This window comes from Hyaena hyaena, unplaced genomic scaffold, assembly GCF_003009895.1.
Source record: "Hyaena hyaena isolate Hyena2069 unplaced genomic scaffold, ASM300989v1 scaffold_827, whole genome shotgun sequence".
Taxonomy (NCBI): Eukaryota; Metazoa; Chordata; class Mammalia; order Carnivora; family Hyaenidae; genus Hyaena; species Hyaena hyaena.
In genome coordinates this window covers 489,064-507,054 of record NW_024081458.1, presented here as the reverse complement: position 1 = coordinate 507,054, position 17,991 = coordinate 489,064, and the positions used below count along the sequence as shown (strand labels likewise).

The following is a 17,991-nucleotide window of genomic DNA, read 5'->3' as shown; positions in this document are numbered from 1 at the left end:
CTTGCATTATTTGTTCAAAGAGGAAGAGATTTCTTTTTCCTTTTAAAGTGTACTGACTAGCCCAAATCAGGGGCCCTAAGAACAATTACTATGACTACTGTGGTAAGCTAAATAATGGCCTTCCAGAGATGTTTGCATCATAATCCCCAGAACCTGCTAGAATAAGTTACCTTACATGGTAACAGGGACTATGCAGACGTGATTGAGTTAAAGATCTTGAGACAGGGAGATTACATGGGTGGGCTGACGGATGTAATCACAAGGGTCCTCTTACAAGGGTCCTCAAAAAAGGGAAGCCGGACAAACTAAATCAGAGTCACAGAGAAAGGGTGATGCGATGACAGATGCAGAGGGAGACAGAGTCAGAGGACGGATGCTGTACTGCTGCCTTTGGAGGTGGAGGCCAAGGCCACGTGCCACCTGTAAGGATGGAGGCCAAGGCCTCGAGCTACACAGTACAGGAAGCTCGAGAGGCTGCCAAAGGCAAGGAAACAGGCTCTCCCACAGAGCCTCCAGAAAGAGCCTGCATTTGACACTTCTGACCTCTAGCAACATAAAATCATAAATCCATTTTACATGAATCAATTCTAGTTGTGATTATTTGTTAGAGCAGCAATAGGAACCTATTACAAACACTGAATTGTCTGGATAGCTAAAATGTAACATATTTCCATAATTCAGAAATAAGCTGGGTTGAGGGAAAATTCAACAGTAACAAAAACCCCACAATAACACATTTTGCTAACAAAGATCATTAAAAAAAAATGTTACAATTCCTACTTCCCAAGGGCACAGGGATCTATAGTTTTAGGGAAGTACTAAGTTGTTATTGTGCCATTTCTCACACCAAGTTCACCAAAATGTTAATCAAGATAATTTATTTTTTTAATTAAGAAATGTGGGGGCACCTGGGTGGCTCGGTCACTTAAGTGTCGACTTTGGCTCAGGTCATGGTCTCGTGCTTTGTGAGTTCAAGCCCCGTGTGTGGCTCTGGGCTGACAGCTCAAAGCCCGGAGCCCGCTTCGGATTCTGTGTCTCCCCTTCTTTCTGCCCCTCCCCTGCTCACACTCTGTCTCTCTCTCTCAATAATAAATAAATGTTAAAAAAAAAAAAAAAAAGAAATGTGTTCATTCTGTTTCTGCCCTCTCAAAGTTGATTTACTTAAAATAATAAAAAATTCTTAGACTGAAAAAGATATAAAATTTTAATGGAATAAAATGAATTTCAAATTAGATTTTCCACTTTAGATCTGTACAAACTTTTCATCTAAATTCTGTTTATTTGACTTCATATCTACTCATTAGCCCTCTAAACTACTTCTAGAGAATGATGATCACGCCACAATTTTCTCCATTATCACAATAATGACCCCAGTGTTGTTATAAAATTCATGACTAGCACTGATTATAGTCACAACATGTAAGAGTTGATGGAACTATGTTTTGTGAGATGAATCAAGGAAAAATAAGTCTAATTTGAGGAAGTGGAAAGTTTGGGTTGAAATATATATGGCGGGGAGAAAAAGAATTTACTTAGTTTGTAATTTTAGTTAGTAAATACAAGTAATTTTTCATCTCCATAATTTTCTGTACTTTCTAAAGTTTCTACAAAAAGCATGTGCTGACTCTAACCTTTTTTTGAAATTCTAAGTCAAAGCTTTTTGATGGTTTAGGTTTATTTTCTGGTATGATATATAATTCAAGTCAAATCATTCTGTTTCACCTATGAGAAAATCATTGGTTAGTTAGCCTCATCCCTATGATTCGATGAAATACTGAATAAAACAAAAAAGTGAAAAGTGACAGTACCTATAAAATATTCACTATCCAGAAAATATCAGGTTGGATAAACTATTATTAAAATCTCTAACCAGATTTCAAAGGACATGGTATATAAAATATAGAGCAGAAGGCCATGAAAGAACACAAAGTCTTAGCTCTTAGATAGCTAAGACTCAAGAGTTTGTATTCTTAACAGAATTGATATTAAAAAAAAACAAAACAGTAGCGGGAGGGATGAATGGGCAGAACAGAAAAGACTTACAGGGAAGCAAAAATACTCTATATGATTTAATAATGATGTCATTATAATACATGTCATTATATATTTGTCCAAACCACAAAATGTACAAAAGTAAACCTTAATGTAAACTATGAATGTTGAGTGATTATGATGTGTCAATGCGGGTTCATCAATTGTAACAAATGTCCCACTGTGGTGAGTAATGGTGACAATGGGGGAGACTATATATGCCTGCCTAAGGGCAGGGATATATGGGAAATCTCTGTACCTTTCTCTCAGTTTTGCTATCAACCAAAAACTTAGCTAAAAAAGTAAATAGGGGCGCCTGGGTGGCTCAGTCGGTTGAATGTCCAACTTCAGCTCAGGTCATGATCTCATAGCTCATGGGTTCAAGCCCCACATCAGGCTCTGTGGGGACAGCTCAGAGCCTGGAGCCTGCTTCAGATTCTGTGTCTCCCACTCTCTCTATCCCTCCCATGCTCATGCTCTGTCTCTGTTTCTCAATAATAAATAAATGTTTAAGAAATAATAATAATAAAGTCTGCTTAAGAAAACAGGCATAACAAAGTAGTGTAACCTGATGAGAAGAAAATAGAGCTGCTCAAAAGAATTAAATTCGGGGCACCTGTGTGGCTCAGTTAAGCATCCAACTCTTGATTTCAGCTCAGGTCATGATCTTATGGTTTGTTTTTAAGTAAACATTTTAAAAAATAAAAAAATAAATAAAGAATGAAATTCTCAAAATAAATTCCAAAATAAAAAGAAAACCAAGTGGCAAAATCCTGATAATTGTTGAATCTGGCTAACAGAGATGGAGATTGCTCATCCCAATTTTTTTCTACCTGTATTTTTAAGTTGCTTCATGAGGAAAAATCATACTGTTTAAAGGAAAAGAAAAAATAATGTACAGGATTGTTTTTGAACATCACATCAATTTTCTTGAATCGATGTCACCACCAACCCACAAGACAGCTCTTTCTTAAGAAAAAGTTAAATAAAAAAATGCTCAGAATAAGAAGAGATGTCAGGGGAGACTTCTTTTATAATTATAAAATGAATATTAACGTTTTTCTTTATCTCCACTTTGTAAATAACAGCCATGTGTGAATTTTTTCTTCTCACCAGAAAAGGAAGCTGAATACAATAAAATATATAACATAGATACACACACATAACATATAAATATATAATATATATAAATATATATATAATATACAGTAGATATATGATGTGCTATAGGGGTGCCTGGGTGGTTCAGTCAGGTAAGTGCTTGACTCTTGATTTTGGCTCAGGTCATATCTCATGGTTCATGAGTTTGAACTACACATCAGGCTCTGCATTGATGGTGCAGAGCCTGTTGGGGATTCTCTCTCTCTCTCTCTCTCTCTCTCCCTCTCTCAAAATAATTATTACATTTTAATAATGTATTAAAAAATTTGGATGCATATTGTCAACTTGGCTTTATCAAGAAATGTCCAGAGATTGAGAATTTAATAAAGACAACGCAAAAGGAATTAGCATTCCTCTAAAATTATAAAAAAAAAATATGTGTGGTTTTAGTTATAGACACATATATTATCTCTAGCTGTATTCATATGAAAAATATATTAATATAAATTATATAACTAAGAAATTAATAATAGTGTTTACCTATAGGTTTTGGAAGGCTAGGAACAATGGAGGCTGGGCTTGGAAGGCAGTTTTTCAAAGCCTATCTCTGTATGTATATATGTGTGTGTTAGATACTATATATATTAAACGTGTGTGTGTGTGTGTGTGTTATATACTATATACGTTAAACAGTACAAATGTCCTACCTATTCCAAAATTTAAAATTATAATTTATCATACAAGTCTATAAATAGAAGAGACTCTGGAAATAACCCAGTCTAAACTCATTTTATTTGTTCATTAAATTTTAAACGATTCAATGATGCAGCCTCTCACCCTGTATAAAGTTAATGCTAGGTCTGTGAGGTCTTCTGAATTCAAGCCAGATTTCCTCCAATTGTAATACGAAACCTCAGTGAGAATATTCATCAATACATTCCAAAAGTTAAGGGCCATGCTAAGGTAAAATTCAATGCCCTCTTGCCATATAAAACAGATCCCTATGTCAAAAGTGGAAAGACTGAGTTATTTGCACATACCTCTGTGAAACTGAAGAAAAGGCCAATGCCACCAACAAATCTCAAAACCTCTCCAGCATATTTTCCTATTATTGGAGCACACGGTGAACATGGGTGGCTGCTTTTGACACAGCTCTGTATCGATTTATAAAAAAAAGTATTTTTATTTCAAAGTAGTCATAAAAAGCAGATAAAAACTGAACGCACATAAAAATGAGTGGCTGTAGTATTATATCCAATCTGGGTCTTCAGTATTTAGTACTGTCCTAAATTCTTAGATGGCTCAAACGATCCCCACTCCCAGTGTACACACCTTGAGTAATTACCCCCCCTTGACTGTGGATGGGACTTGTGAATATGATAGACAGTCATTCCTATGTTTACAGTGTGTTAAATAAGACATCATCTTAACAGGGGTTCCTGGGTGGTTCAGTTGGTTAAGCAACTGACTTCAGCTCAGGTCATGATCTCATGGTTCACAGGTTTGAGCCACACGTTGGGCTCTGTGCTGACAGCTCAGAGCCTGGAGCCTGCTTCAGATTCTCTCTCTCTCTCTCTCTCTCTCTCTCTCTGCCCCACCCCCACTCATGCTCTGTCTTTTTCTGTCTCTCAAAAATGAACAAACATTAAGCAAAATTATTTTAAAAAAGGACATCATCTTAACAGAATGGAAATTATCAAGCTGACTTTGATGCTGCCATATTATAAGAGCAAGAAAATGAGACTTAAGTCCCACAACCACCAGATGCTGAATTCTGCCAACAATCCATTGGGCCTCTGGTGAGATTGCAGCCTTGCCAACACCTTGACTTTACCCTTCGCCAACACTTAGTGGAAGACCCAACTAAGCCACACTCACACTCCTGATCCACGGAAAGTGAGACAACACGTGGGTGTTGTGCGTGCGTTCCGAAGCAACAGAAAATTAATATTCCCATAAAAGAAGCCTCATTGAGAGGAAGCCAGCTCAGGGCTCAGAGAGATGGTTATAGGAGTTTCCCCCAAATTTTGACACATGTAAACTTCCTAGAAGAGCTAAGCTCCAAGTTCAGCCTCATGTAGGGGTCTGGTCTGGGACAACAGTACAGCTCTAATTTGTCCACTCCTAGCTCAGCTCCCACACAGAAAGAGCACGAAGTTGTAATGGGGAAGGAGGGAGGGAGGAAAGAGAGTGGTTCCACACATCCTTCCCCCTGGACATGTTTAAATGGCTAAAAAGCTCAATTGAGGAGAGACCACTTTCCTCCCACTACCCTGATATGCTTCAAAACCAAGAGATTTATACAGCTCCTCTGTACGTCAAAGGCTGGTCTGCTCTTACTTTCTTTTCACAACTTCTTCTAGGATGAGTTGAATGGGAAGGAATTAGGGGCAAAGAACCAAAAGCATCTGTCTCTGGCAGGGCCCTGGGATAGTTAGTACTCTCAGGAGGAGAGGCTTGAGAACAAATGATACAATAATGTCCATGGAAATAAAATAGGTATATGGAGAGCACTTAATATAATTCACCATCGGAAAGTCCACTTCTTTCATGGTAATCATTATTCATCTGTACGCAATACATCTCCAAAAAATGCTTAATACTTTTTACTTACAGCCAGACAGGTGTCATTTGGGTTAAAAGTTCGAAACCCACAGCAGTTTAAATTTCTCTGGATGTCATTTCGAGCACTTGCTGTATTGTTCCAACCAACTTCAAGAAGCTGACCCTAGAAAATGCATTAAGATATACATTAAAGGGGCACCTGAGTGGCTTAGTCGGTTAAGCGTCCGACTTTCGCTTAGGTCATGATCTCGCGGTTCTTGGGTTCGAGCCCCGCGTCGGGCTCTGTGCTGACTGCTTGCTCAGAGCCTGGAGCCTGTTTCAGTCTGTGACTCCCTCTCTCTCTGACCCTCCCCTGCTCTCTCTCTCTCTCTCTCTCTCTCTCCTAGAAATAAATAAAACATAAAAAAAGTTAAAAAAAAAAGATATACATTAAAATGTATTATCCATGCACAAAACATGTAAAGCTAGAGAGTGCAACTTTTAATATGGATTGTACCTAAAATAAATACTCTTTTAAGACCATTAGAGGTTTTCAAAGGGCAAGAACTGAATCTGCAACAAAATTAAAGCACTGTGTCTATCTCGAGCATGAAAAGTCTCAATTTTTACATGGATTTTTTTTTAAGAAAGCAGTTAGTTCAAAACATTCTCAGACTGCAACAAGACAAATTTTCCATTGCCTCAGTCAGAGACCCTTGTTCTTGTACAAATTAGAGTTTGGAAAGTGTAGTTGTTAGAATGGAATCACAAATGTTTCATCACATAATGGTGGGAAAAGCCTGGGTGAACATCATTTAGTAGTAGCACTTTTTACCCTGGGAAGGCAAAATTCTACTTCCAGGATGCAGAAAACAGCAACACCTGATGGTGTCTCAGGGTGCCAATCAGCTCCACTAATGCAACTGGGAACCAAAGATTTTAGGTGTATAGAGTGAAATGCCATTCTGAGCAAAAAGAAGTTATTTTATATTCCAATCTATTCTCCCCTTTTTTCTTACACATACTATGTGGTGTAACAAAGTTGGAGAAAAAAGCCTTTGCTTACCTGTTGCTCCTGGTTCAGGGCTAAGCAAGCACATGACACAGAAAACTGAACAACAAACACGAGTAAGAGAATAATCATGTACTGAGAATTAAAGTTAAGGCATTTCTCGATACTCTTGAAATAATATAGAATAGAGGTACTGACATCAGAATGTACTAGAAGGAATTCAATCAGAAAACAGAACAAAGGGCACCTACAGAAAGGTCAAAAAGAAGACACACAATTATTATTTTCATTAATACACTGCAGGTATAAGTTCATAATAAATAATACTTATATTTAAAAGCTGATCAACTAGAAATCCATTTAGATTATAATAAATATTTTTACATGTATAAAACAAGAAATAAGTATAGATAAACATATTAAGATTTCTCGATATTAAATCTAAAAAACAATCACTGAAATTCTCAACCAAATATTAACCTTCTCGAGTCAACAGGTCACTGAGTCAGTTCAATGTAACTCTGAATTTGCAATACATAAAAAGGACTATACTGAAGTTGCAGAAGACACTCTTCACAATGTGAAAAAGAGACAGTGGGAATATATGAACTTACAGTAATTTCACTGTTAAGAAACATTCCTAATGTTGATTGAACAAAGACACACAGGGCGTGCTAGGAGTTGCTGGCTGGCAATTAATTTCCTAATGATAATTCCAAATCAGCTGTAAGTTATCAAAGGAATAATCAATAAAAGTAAGAACAAATTCAGTTGGGGTAAAAATTCTGCTTTTCAAAAAGGATACAAAAAAAAGCAACACCTGATGGTGTTTTACGGCTCCAATCAACCCTACCAACGCAATCAGAAAGAGGAAAATGCCCACTGCGATGACCACGCCGACCACCCGGAGGCTGGAAATCAGCCCGAAACCAATTCCCCATGCGGCGATTCCAATGAGCAACAGACTAACCAACTGCAAAAACAACCAAAAGGGGTAGGGGAAAGGGGGGAGAAAAGGAGGGGAGAAAAACATCAATTTATATAATAACAACACATTTTTCAGTACCTCACAAATGACTGCTCATACTCAATTTTAGAATACACACAAGATCTTAGTCGATAGTGTTGTTTCAAGAAATCAATCATCTGTCATGCTTTAAAAAACGCTAAGAATAATCTATGAAATTATTACGGAAACTCACAGGTCATCTGTTTTACTAAGCTCTACGTGATTTCTCCCTCACCTTTTGAAATAATGGCATATGAAGAACTTCTAGATGCCAATACATCTCAGTCGAACATGTGGATTTCTTCGGATGGAAATCACGTACATTTCCTTCAAAGCCCAGCTGCACTGTAACCTTCTCTGTGATGCCTTACCCATCCCCAATAAACTCGGTTCTTCAAATATGGCTCCACGGTTTCTTTGAACACGCTCACATACTGTCACCAAGGCTGTCTCTCCTGGGAGACTGGCAACGCCTTGAGAGTAGGGCATCTTATTACCTGTCTATATCCCCAAAACCTACCTCAGAACCCAGGCCTTATGAACAGTCGAAAATTTCTCAAGGAACTGTTGAAAATAACTGCTTTCGATTACATTATATATGCTATTAGAATTCAGGCAGTGAAAGGTTGTTAAAACTCTGAGGGTAAAAACAGTGTAGGAGACTTGTACTATTTTGAATAAAATGGCATTCTGAGCAAGAAGAAACTATTTTGCATTCTAATCATTTATTTACTCATAAAACAAAACCAAGTGAAGAGGTAGAACACATGCCCCAAATCAGTCTGTACCTGTAAAACTCAAAGTTACAATTGCTTCTTTAGAAGAGCAAATAAAGAGCATACATTATAAAGATTATGATGAACTGATAGTCAATAAAGCTGAAACAGGTATGTGGGAGGGATGGCGTCGCTGTTGTGGGACAGGAAGGAGACACAGTAGTATCTTCAATTGAGAGTCAACCATTTCTTGGAGCAAGGTTGAGAGGAAATCAAAATACATAAAATCATAAAATATACTTTCCAGCACCATTTGGAGATTCAATAAAATTTGTTTTGAAATATACATCAACAGTCACTCAAAGGGAGTTTTCTTTAAATATTTAACTTTTCATATGTGTAATTACAATTTATTAACACAAACTTTAAATATCTCAGTATCTGGGGGTGCCTGGATGGCTCCGTCGGTTAAGCGTCTGACTTCGGCTCAGGTCATGATCTCATGGTTCATGGGTTCGAGCCCCACATCGGGCTCTGTGCTGACAGCCAGCTCAGAGCCTGGAGCCTGTTTCAGATTCTGTGTCTCCCTCTCTCTCTGACCCTCCCCTGCTCACGCTGTCTCTCTCACTCTCTTAGGAATAAATAAAAACATTAAAAAATTTTTTTAAAGACCTCGGTATCTAAAATTTCTTACATGTGTAGAGATACAAGCAAAATCGCCAAATATTGACAAATAGGACCCCTATTGGTATTTTTATCCTCTTCTTACAAAGCAGAACTAGAGAAGGAAAGGAACCGTGTGCAGTGCGATAGAACCAAGCTAGGGAGATACATGGACTTGGCGCTCTCTACTGCAGTCAGTATACACAGAAAGCTTTTGTTTTCAGAGGCTGAAGAAGAGGGAAGACGTTCTCAGAAACTCTGCCACGCACAAGTTGCTTGGTCCCCCTCTCGTTTTCTCAGGTGCCCCTGTGAGCAAGTCCGTCTGCTTCTGTCTTGTTTTTACCACCTCACTTACCATCTTCTCACGACCTCAGGCTATCTTGGACTGGGAAAAAGCCTTCCGCTCCATCACCAGGGAGCTTATTTTTGACTCTGTGGTATGCAAATATAACATCCTTCCTCCCACGAGGTGTGTAAGAGGGTGAGTTGATGCGGGGCCAGGCCCCTGCCTCGGCTACACTCCGCATCCTCACCGCATCATGGGACCAAACACTTCAAACGCTTCGCATCCGCAGCCCATCACAGTAGCCTGCTGTGTCAGTCAGGTTCTCCCGAGCAAGACAGCCGAAAGGATATATATTTAGAAATAGGATTTATTTTCAGGAATTGGCTCATGTAGTTGTGGGGACAGCATGCCCAAAATATGTAGGACAAGGATAGCAGGGTGATAATCCAAGCAGGCTTCCTATGATACAGTCCTGAGGCAGAAATCTGTCTTCCGTAAGAAACCGCAGTCTTGGGGCACTTGGGTAGCCCAGTAGGTTAAGTGTCCAACTCTTGGTTTCGGCTCAGGTTATGATCTCACGGAGTTTCTAAGTTCGAGCCCTGAGTCAGACTCGTGTTGGTAGTACAAAGCTTGCTTGGGATTCTCTCTCTCCCCCTACCCCATTCATGCTATCTCTCTCTCTCAAATAAATACACGTGAAAGAAAGAAAGAAAGAGAGAGAGAGAGGGAGGAAGAGAAGGAGGGAGGGAAGGAGGGAGGAAGAAACAAACAAACCTAAGTTTTTATTCTTAAAGCTTTTAACTGATTGGATGAGGCATACCACAATGGGAGTAATCGGCTTTACTTAGAGTCAATTGAGTGTAAATGTTAAATCTAAAAAGTGCCTTCAAATCAAGAGCTACACTAGCATTCAATCATACATCTGGGGGCCTCAGTCTGGACAACGTGACACATAAAATAACCATCACACTTGTCAACTTCAATTCCTAGGCTTGACGCCTATTTCCTAATTCAATTAAATTTGAAAGCAGGATTATCACTCTCTGTTTATTTGAGTCTTAGAGCCAAAAAGATTGGGAGCATGAATAATAGAATAGTTACACTTCTCCTAACCCCATAGTTTTAAAATAATCCTTTAGGGAATCATACCAAATCCTTACTATATTGATGAAATTCTTACAAGTCAAATATTCAGCAACAAATGACTACTGCTCACTATACACTAAAAGCCAGGGACCGGGGTTCCTGGGTGGCTCAGTCACTTAAGCGTCCGACTTCAGCTCAGGTCATGATCTTGTGGTTCATGGGTTGGAGCCCCGGGTCGGGCTCTGTGCTGACAGCCAGCTCAGGCCTGGAGCCTGTTTCAGATTCTGTATCTCCCTCTCTCTCTGACTCTCCCCTTCTCACACTGTCTCTCTTTCTCTCTGAGAAATAAATAAAACATTAACAAAAATTAATAAAAATTAAAAGCCAGAGACAAGCCCTACTAGAACAAAGGTGGGTGAATCTTCTCTATAAAGGGCCAGATAGTGACCAACTGGCCTTGTGTGGATCACACACTCTCTGCCACAACTACTCACCTCTGCTACTGTAACACAAAATCAGGAGCATACGAATGAGCAGGGCTGTGTTCCAATAACACTTCGTTTACAGGTACTGAAATTTAAATTCATGTAATTTTTGTATGTGCCAAAATATTACTCTTCTTTTGATTTTTTTATTCATTTGAGAATATAAAACCATTCTTAGTTGTCTATACAATAACAGGAATGGATGTGGCCCATGGGCCGTGGTTTGCTGGCCCTTGCTCTAGAAGTCAGTGTAGGAGACAATAAAAAATTACAATTGGACAAGTAATTGCTTTATCAGAGATTTTTACAGGATAGGTCAGAGGGCATAACAATAATCCAAAAAATCCAGATAAATAGAAGAGACCAAACAGTGCAAAGAAATAGGAAAGGAGCAGTTAGTAAGCTGAAAAAAAATGACCTTACTGTGAATATTACTTTGTAGAACCAAAGAATGAATGTTATTTTAGACGGCAAAAAATGTGACTAAATTAAAAATCTTAAAAGGAGGAGCTTATCCAGAATGATCAGGTAGACCCTAAATGTCATCATAAATATCTTTGTAAGAGATAGGCAGAGGGAGACACACAGAGAGGAGTTGGCCACGTAATGAAAGAGGCAGAGAGCAGTGTGGTTCCAAGCCAAGGAATGCCATGAGCCACCTGAAGCGGGAAGAGGCAAGGAAGAGATGCTTCCCCAGGGCTCTCAGGGAGAGTGCAACCCAGATGACACTTTGACTTTGGATGTCCGGTCTCCTGAACTGTGGGAATAAAGGTCTAACATTTTTAAGCCACCATATTTGAAGTAATTCATCAAAGAAGCCCTAGGAAATGAATACAGAACAATTCACACACCTGGCACTGGACAAGTCAGAACAGCTAACCTAACAATTCCAGAAAGCTGCCTAGTATTTTACCACTAATGGAACCCTACAATTCAGCTGGAGTGAAGTATTCAGGTATCCTTGTCAGCACCCTCCTAGCAGACCCAAATCCTTTATGTACAGCAGCAACGTCGCAGCAAAATGAGAAAATGGTCTTCTGTTCTCTCAGCTACCAACTTATAGGTTCGTTAATAATTAGAATCTTTTCCCTTCTGGAAAATAACGTCCACAACTAAAAGAGAATGATACTTTATCACATCTATAAGAAATTCCAGGTCTTGGACTAGTCATTATGCTATTATTGAAAACATCATCTAGATCATTCTAGCAGGTATATCTGCTTTGATTTCCCCCCCCCCCCTGAAGGAAAGGAAGAAACAGGCTACTCCTTTCTATATAACTCTCTGTCAAGAGTATTCCTCCTAAAGTTTACTCTGGTGTGTCTCTAACATAGTTGTCCGTCTATCCTTATAACAATACCAAGCACTCCTCCTTTAAGAACATTGAAGAGAGGCATGAGGTTCTTAGCTGTGCCTTAGGCCTTGGACCATGGTCTTTCCTTGATTCCTTCTGTGTCTCTGATGGAGACCCAGGTGAGCAGCCCACTCGCAGACTATTTACAGGACCTCATCAAAATAAAAAGCTTCTGCACGGCAAAGGAAACAATCAACAAAACGAATAGGCAACCGATGGAATGGGAAAAGATCGTTGCAAATGACATATCAGATAAAGGGCTAGTATCCAAAATCTATGAGGAACTCGTCAAACTCCACACCCGAAAAACAAATAATCCAGTGAAGAAATGGGCAGAAGAACAGACACATGTCCATGAACAGACACTTCTCCAATGTGCTCAGCTGGCCAACAGACACATGAAACGATGCTCAATGTCACTCATCATCAGGGAAATATAAATCAAAACCACACTGAGATACTACCTCACGCCGGTCAGAGTGGCTAAAATGAACAAATCAGGAGACTCTAGATGCTGGCGAGGATGTGGAGAAACGAGCACCCTCTTACACTGTTGGTGGGAATGTAAAGTGGTGCAGCCCCTCTGGAAAACAATGTGGAGGTTCCTCAAACAATTAACACTAGAACTCCCCCATGACCCAGCAATAGCACTGCTAGGAACTTACCCAAGGGATACAGGAGTGCTGATGAACAGGGGCACATGGACCCCAATGTTCCTAGCAGCACTCTCAACAACAGCCAAAACATGGGAAGAACCTAAGTGTCCATCAACTGATGAATGGATCAAGAAGATGTGGTTTATCTATACAATGGAATAATACATGGCAATGAGAAAGAATGAAATCTGGCCACGTGCAGCATCATGGATGGAACTGGAGGGTATTATGCTAAGTGAAATAATTCAGTAAGAGAAAGACAGATACCATATGTTTTCACTCACATGTGGATTAGGAGAAACTTAACAGAGGACCATAGAGGAAGGGAAGGGGAAAAAATAGTTAAGGAGAGGGAGGGAGGCAAACCACAAGAGACTCTTAAATACTGAGAACAAACTGAGGACTGATGGGTGTTGGGGGGGGAGGGGGCTGATGGGCATGGAGGAGGGCACTTGTGGGGATGAGCACTGGGTGTTATTTGGAAACCAACTTGACAATAAACTATATTTAAAAAAAAAAAAAAGAACATTGAAGAAAGTGTATCAGTTCCCTATTGTCACTTTCACAAATTACCACCAGTCTAGTGGCTTAAAACAACACAAATTGAATCTGCTGCAATTCTGGAGCTCAGAAGCCCAATACTGGTCTTACTAAGCTAAATCACATTGTCAATAGAGCTGCACTCCTTCTGGAAGCTCTTGGGGTGAATTCATTTCTTCACCTCTTCCACCTTCTAGAAGACACCTGCCTTCCATTGCCTGTAGCTACTTCCACCACCTTCAAAGCGAGCAGTGCAGCATATATTCAAATGTCTCAGACTACAACTGGTTTCCCTAAGCATATGTCTTTCTTTGAGGATAGCCCTCTTGCATCCCTCTTACAAAGACCTTTGTGATAAAACAGGACTTTTCCAGATAATCCATAATAATCGCCCCATCTCAAGATGCTTAATTTAATCACATTTCAAAGTTCCTTTTGCTATGTAAGGTAACACAGCAATCCATACACACAGATTGGGATGTTCACATTTGGGGGCAGAGGGATAATACTCAGTCTCCCTTAAAAGGCTCTGGGATCATGGGCAACTGAGCTACCATAGAATCTTTACTGCCACAAATACTTTAAAGTACTGGAAAAGACTGTAATATTTTATTTCAATGTATAGCTGAGCACTAAGAAACTATGGGAAAGTCCTACAGGCCAGAAAAGGCGGGAAAAAGCAAACTCAGAACTGTAAACATACAGCTGGTGGGGGGTGGGGCAGGAGATCCTGGATAGGAAGGGTAGGAAAGAGTTTCTACATCAGAGTAGCCCCTGAAGAGGAAGGACTTGGGTTTCAAACCAGACAGACCTGAGAAGTGAAACTAAAGACACTGACATAATGAGGTCCTCCAGAGAGCTGTATTTTCAGTGTAAGCAGTTACAGAAAAATGATACCTCATACCCAGGAAGACAGCAAACGTTTGTGAGTCCCTTTAAAAAGTTTTTTGTCAAAAAGAGAAACTCCAAGCCTAGAGTCTGCAGTCGAAATGTCTGGAGTCTAAATGTCACTACGCAGGAATGTGGGAAGCTTCAAGCCAAGCAATCCAGATAAAAGGTGATCACAGGCAGTGATGGGATTTAGGGGAGGAAAACTCACAGAAGCAAAACCAAAATGATTCAGGAGGAACATCTCCAAATCGTAGCCCTTGCACCATTCCCAGGGAAAAAAGTAAAAACTTTACTGTCCATCAAAAATCCCAAAACACCTAAGAAGAAAACAATCTACCACTAAAAAGATACAACAGACACAGCAAAAGAATAATTAGAGCTCCTAAGAAGTTGAGGTAATCGAACTAACCAAATGAGGCCAAAATTATTATGTTCGAACTGACTAAAAAGATAAAAGAAATAGAAACAATATGGACAAAGCAAAATCATATTTAAAAAGAGAGATTGGAAAGAGAGCCAAACAGAGCAAAGCCAAAGAACGTAGAAAGAAGAGAAGCATATTATAAGAAGGATAACGTTTTATCAAAAGAGAAAAAAAGGTGACAGGCATTCAGCAAACATATTTTTTTTAGAAAAAGAACAAGAGTAAATTCTCCCAAATTTCCTTAACTGATAAAGAATGGCTATCAAAAACCCAAAGCAAAAATCATACTCCATGATAAAACCTGAGAAACTTTCCTTCAAAAATCAGGAATAAAACCAAGATGCTATCACCCCTTCTATTCAGCATGGTAGTGGAGACCTTAGGCAACTGAGCAAGCCTGAGCACTGAACAAAGATGTGGATGAAACCCAGCTTTCTTATTCATATTAATAGGAGTATCCACATGGGAAATCCAAGAGACTGCACACATTAAAATTGGTAAATGAGAAAAGTTGCTATAAATAGGATCGATATGCAAACATCAACAGCATGCTGATGCACCTCCCCTAAAATTTGTAATGTATTTTTTAGGAAGTGATCTGTAATAGCCCTGCAAATATCAGGTGCACAGAAATAAATCTACCAAAAGTATTAAAAGATCTTTATGGGGAAAATTATAAAATTAATTGAAGAACATCAAAAACTAAAAAGAAGAAATATAACAGGTCCATGGGTGGGAACACTGATTATAATAAAGCATCAGTTCAGCTCCAATTTAGCCTACAAATTCAATCTAGCCTACAAATTCAATGCATTTCTAGTCAAAGCCTCAATAAAGTCTTTTTGGATGGAACTTTATACAATGATCCATTAATTCGCATGGAAGAATAAAGTCACTAAAGGCCTAGGAACATTTTTAAGATTAAGCAGAAAGTCGGGGTGCCTGGGTGGCTTAGTCAGTTAAGCGTCCGACTTTCGCTTAGGTCATGATCTCGCGGTTCGTGGGTTCGAGCCCCGCATCGGGCTCTGTGCTGACTGCCAGCTCAGAGCCTGGAGACTGTTTCAGTCTGTGACTCCCTCTCTCTCTGACCCTCCCCTGCTCACACTGTCTCTCTCTCTCTCCTAGAAATAAAAAAAAAAAAAAAACATAAAAAAAAAAGATTAAGCAGAAGGTCTATAGCTGCTGTACTCTTTCTCAGCCCAGCCACACTGTCACCCACAGTATGCACAAGAAATGCTCTTAGTGGCAAATCGACCTCTGTCAGTGCGTACAATGACCAATCCCAGACTCCTTATTGTTGCTTTCACTATGCTCTGCAAACTCTGGGCCTGACTCTACATCTTTTGGACATGTTTTACTTTTTTTAATTAGTAAGATTAAACATATAAATAAAACCAAATAAGTTAAAAATCCAAACAAATATCACAATTATTGTAACGGTTTGGAAATGAAAACCAGGTTTGACTTTGGCCACTCCAGCTCAAGTCAAGATCTCACGGTTCATGGGTTCGAGCCCTGCATCAGGTTCTGTGCTGGCAGCTCAGACACAGCCTGGAGCCTGTTTCAGATTCTGTTTCTCCCTCTGTCTCTGCCCTTCCCCTGCTCGTGCTCTGTCTGTCTCTGTCTCAAAAATAAACTATAAAAAAATTCTTTTAAAAAAAGGAAAAAATAGAGAATATTGTTTTGACTTTGTGGTTAAAGAAAAACTTCTTAAACATGACCCCACACAAATCAAGCATTGTACTAATGTAGTGTTTACTATGTGCAAGGAAGTATTCTAAGCACTTTACATAAGGCACTTAGTACTCCAAGAGGTAAGTAGTACTGTTGACTCCATTTTCCAGATGGGGAAAGTCATGCACAGAGATGTTAAGTAACTTGCCCAAGATTACACAGCAAGGAGGGGACAGAACTGGGATATGAAGCCAGGCTGTATGGCTGTGGATTGTGTGTTCTTAACTATCACACTATACTCCACATTAAAATTTTAAATTCTACACTAGGTGCGCCTGGGTGGCTCAGTCGGTTAAGCGTCCGACTTTGGCTCAGGTCATGATTTCGTGGTTCATGGGTTCAAGCCCCACATCAGGCTCTGTGTTGTCTGCTCAAAGCCTGGAGCCTACTTCAGATTCTGTGTCTCTCTCTCTCTCTCTGGCCCTCCCCCACTCGTGGTCTGTCTCTCTCTGTCTCAAAAGTAAATAAACTATTAAAAAAATTCTACACTATAAAAAACACCAGACAAATGTGGAATAAGCCTAGAACTAGAGGACATTTAAAGGACAAAAAGCACACTGTGAAGCGGCCAAAGGTGATAAGAGGCAATCCACTGAAGAATCCAAAAGGCAACTAACACCCAGAAGATGTTAAATCACATTTTATGTCAGGAAAACAAAAATCAGAACAACGGGATACCATCTCACATGCGAAAATCAACCCTGATGACAGCAATGATGTGGAGAGTCTAGACTCATTTAAGTAGAAGCGTAAATTTTGGTAGCCACTTTACAGAACAATGTGGCAGCAACTAGGAACATTAACGACAGGTCTCCCTTCCTAAACCAGCAATTCTGCTTCTAGATTAATACCCAAGAGAAATACCTGTCCCCAACTAGACATCGTCCATCAGGATTTGCCTGAGGCCCTTGTCTGTCACAGAGAAAAACTGAAAACAATCTCAGAGGCCATAAGTATTGACATTCCTAAACTCTGATGTGACCACACAGTAGAATAAAATAATTTTAATCTATTTCTATTAAATCAAATGTTTCAAACATAAAAGAAAAGAAACATATTACATAATGCTGATAAGACATACCTTATATTCTTTGTGGTTAATCAAATTTTCCTAAGTATATAAACATACATGGAAATGACAGATGTTGAATTTAGGATAGTGACTCTATCCTAAAGAGGGGGAAAATGGGAAGGAGGATGGAGTGGCCCTTTAGCTGTATTATAACAATAAACTTTTTAAAAATTTTTTGATATTTATTTTTTGAGAGAGAGAGACAGAGTGCAAGTGGGGAAGGGGCAGAGAGAGAGAGGAAGACACAGAATCCAAAGCAGGCTCCAGGCTCTGAGCTGTCAGCACAGAGCTCGATGAGAACCCACGAACTGTAAGATCATGACCTGAGCCTAAGTCGGATGCTTAACCGACTGAGCCACCCCGGTGCCCTTGTAACATTTAACTTCT

General features: G+C 39.5%; 1 protein-coding gene across 1 annotated transcript in view; it reads right to left on the bottom strand.

Annotated features, from left to right (window-relative positions):
- Positions 1–17,991, bottom strand: part of TSPAN13 (tetraspanin 13) — a 33,762-nt gene that overhangs the window by 1,178 nt on the left and 14,593 nt on the right. Inside the window, exons 2-5 of the mRNA XM_039219681.1 lie at positions 7,494–7,661; positions 6,743–6,823; positions 5,747–5,860; positions 4,173–4,286 (exon numbers count right to left, since the gene is read on the bottom strand). Coding sequence (XP_039075612.1) covers positions 4,173–4,286; positions 5,747–5,860; positions 6,743–6,823; positions 7,494–7,661 — 477 coding nt within the window. The remainder of the gene's footprint in view (positions 1–4,172; positions 4,287–5,746; positions 5,861–6,742; positions 6,824–7,493; positions 7,662–17,991) is intronic.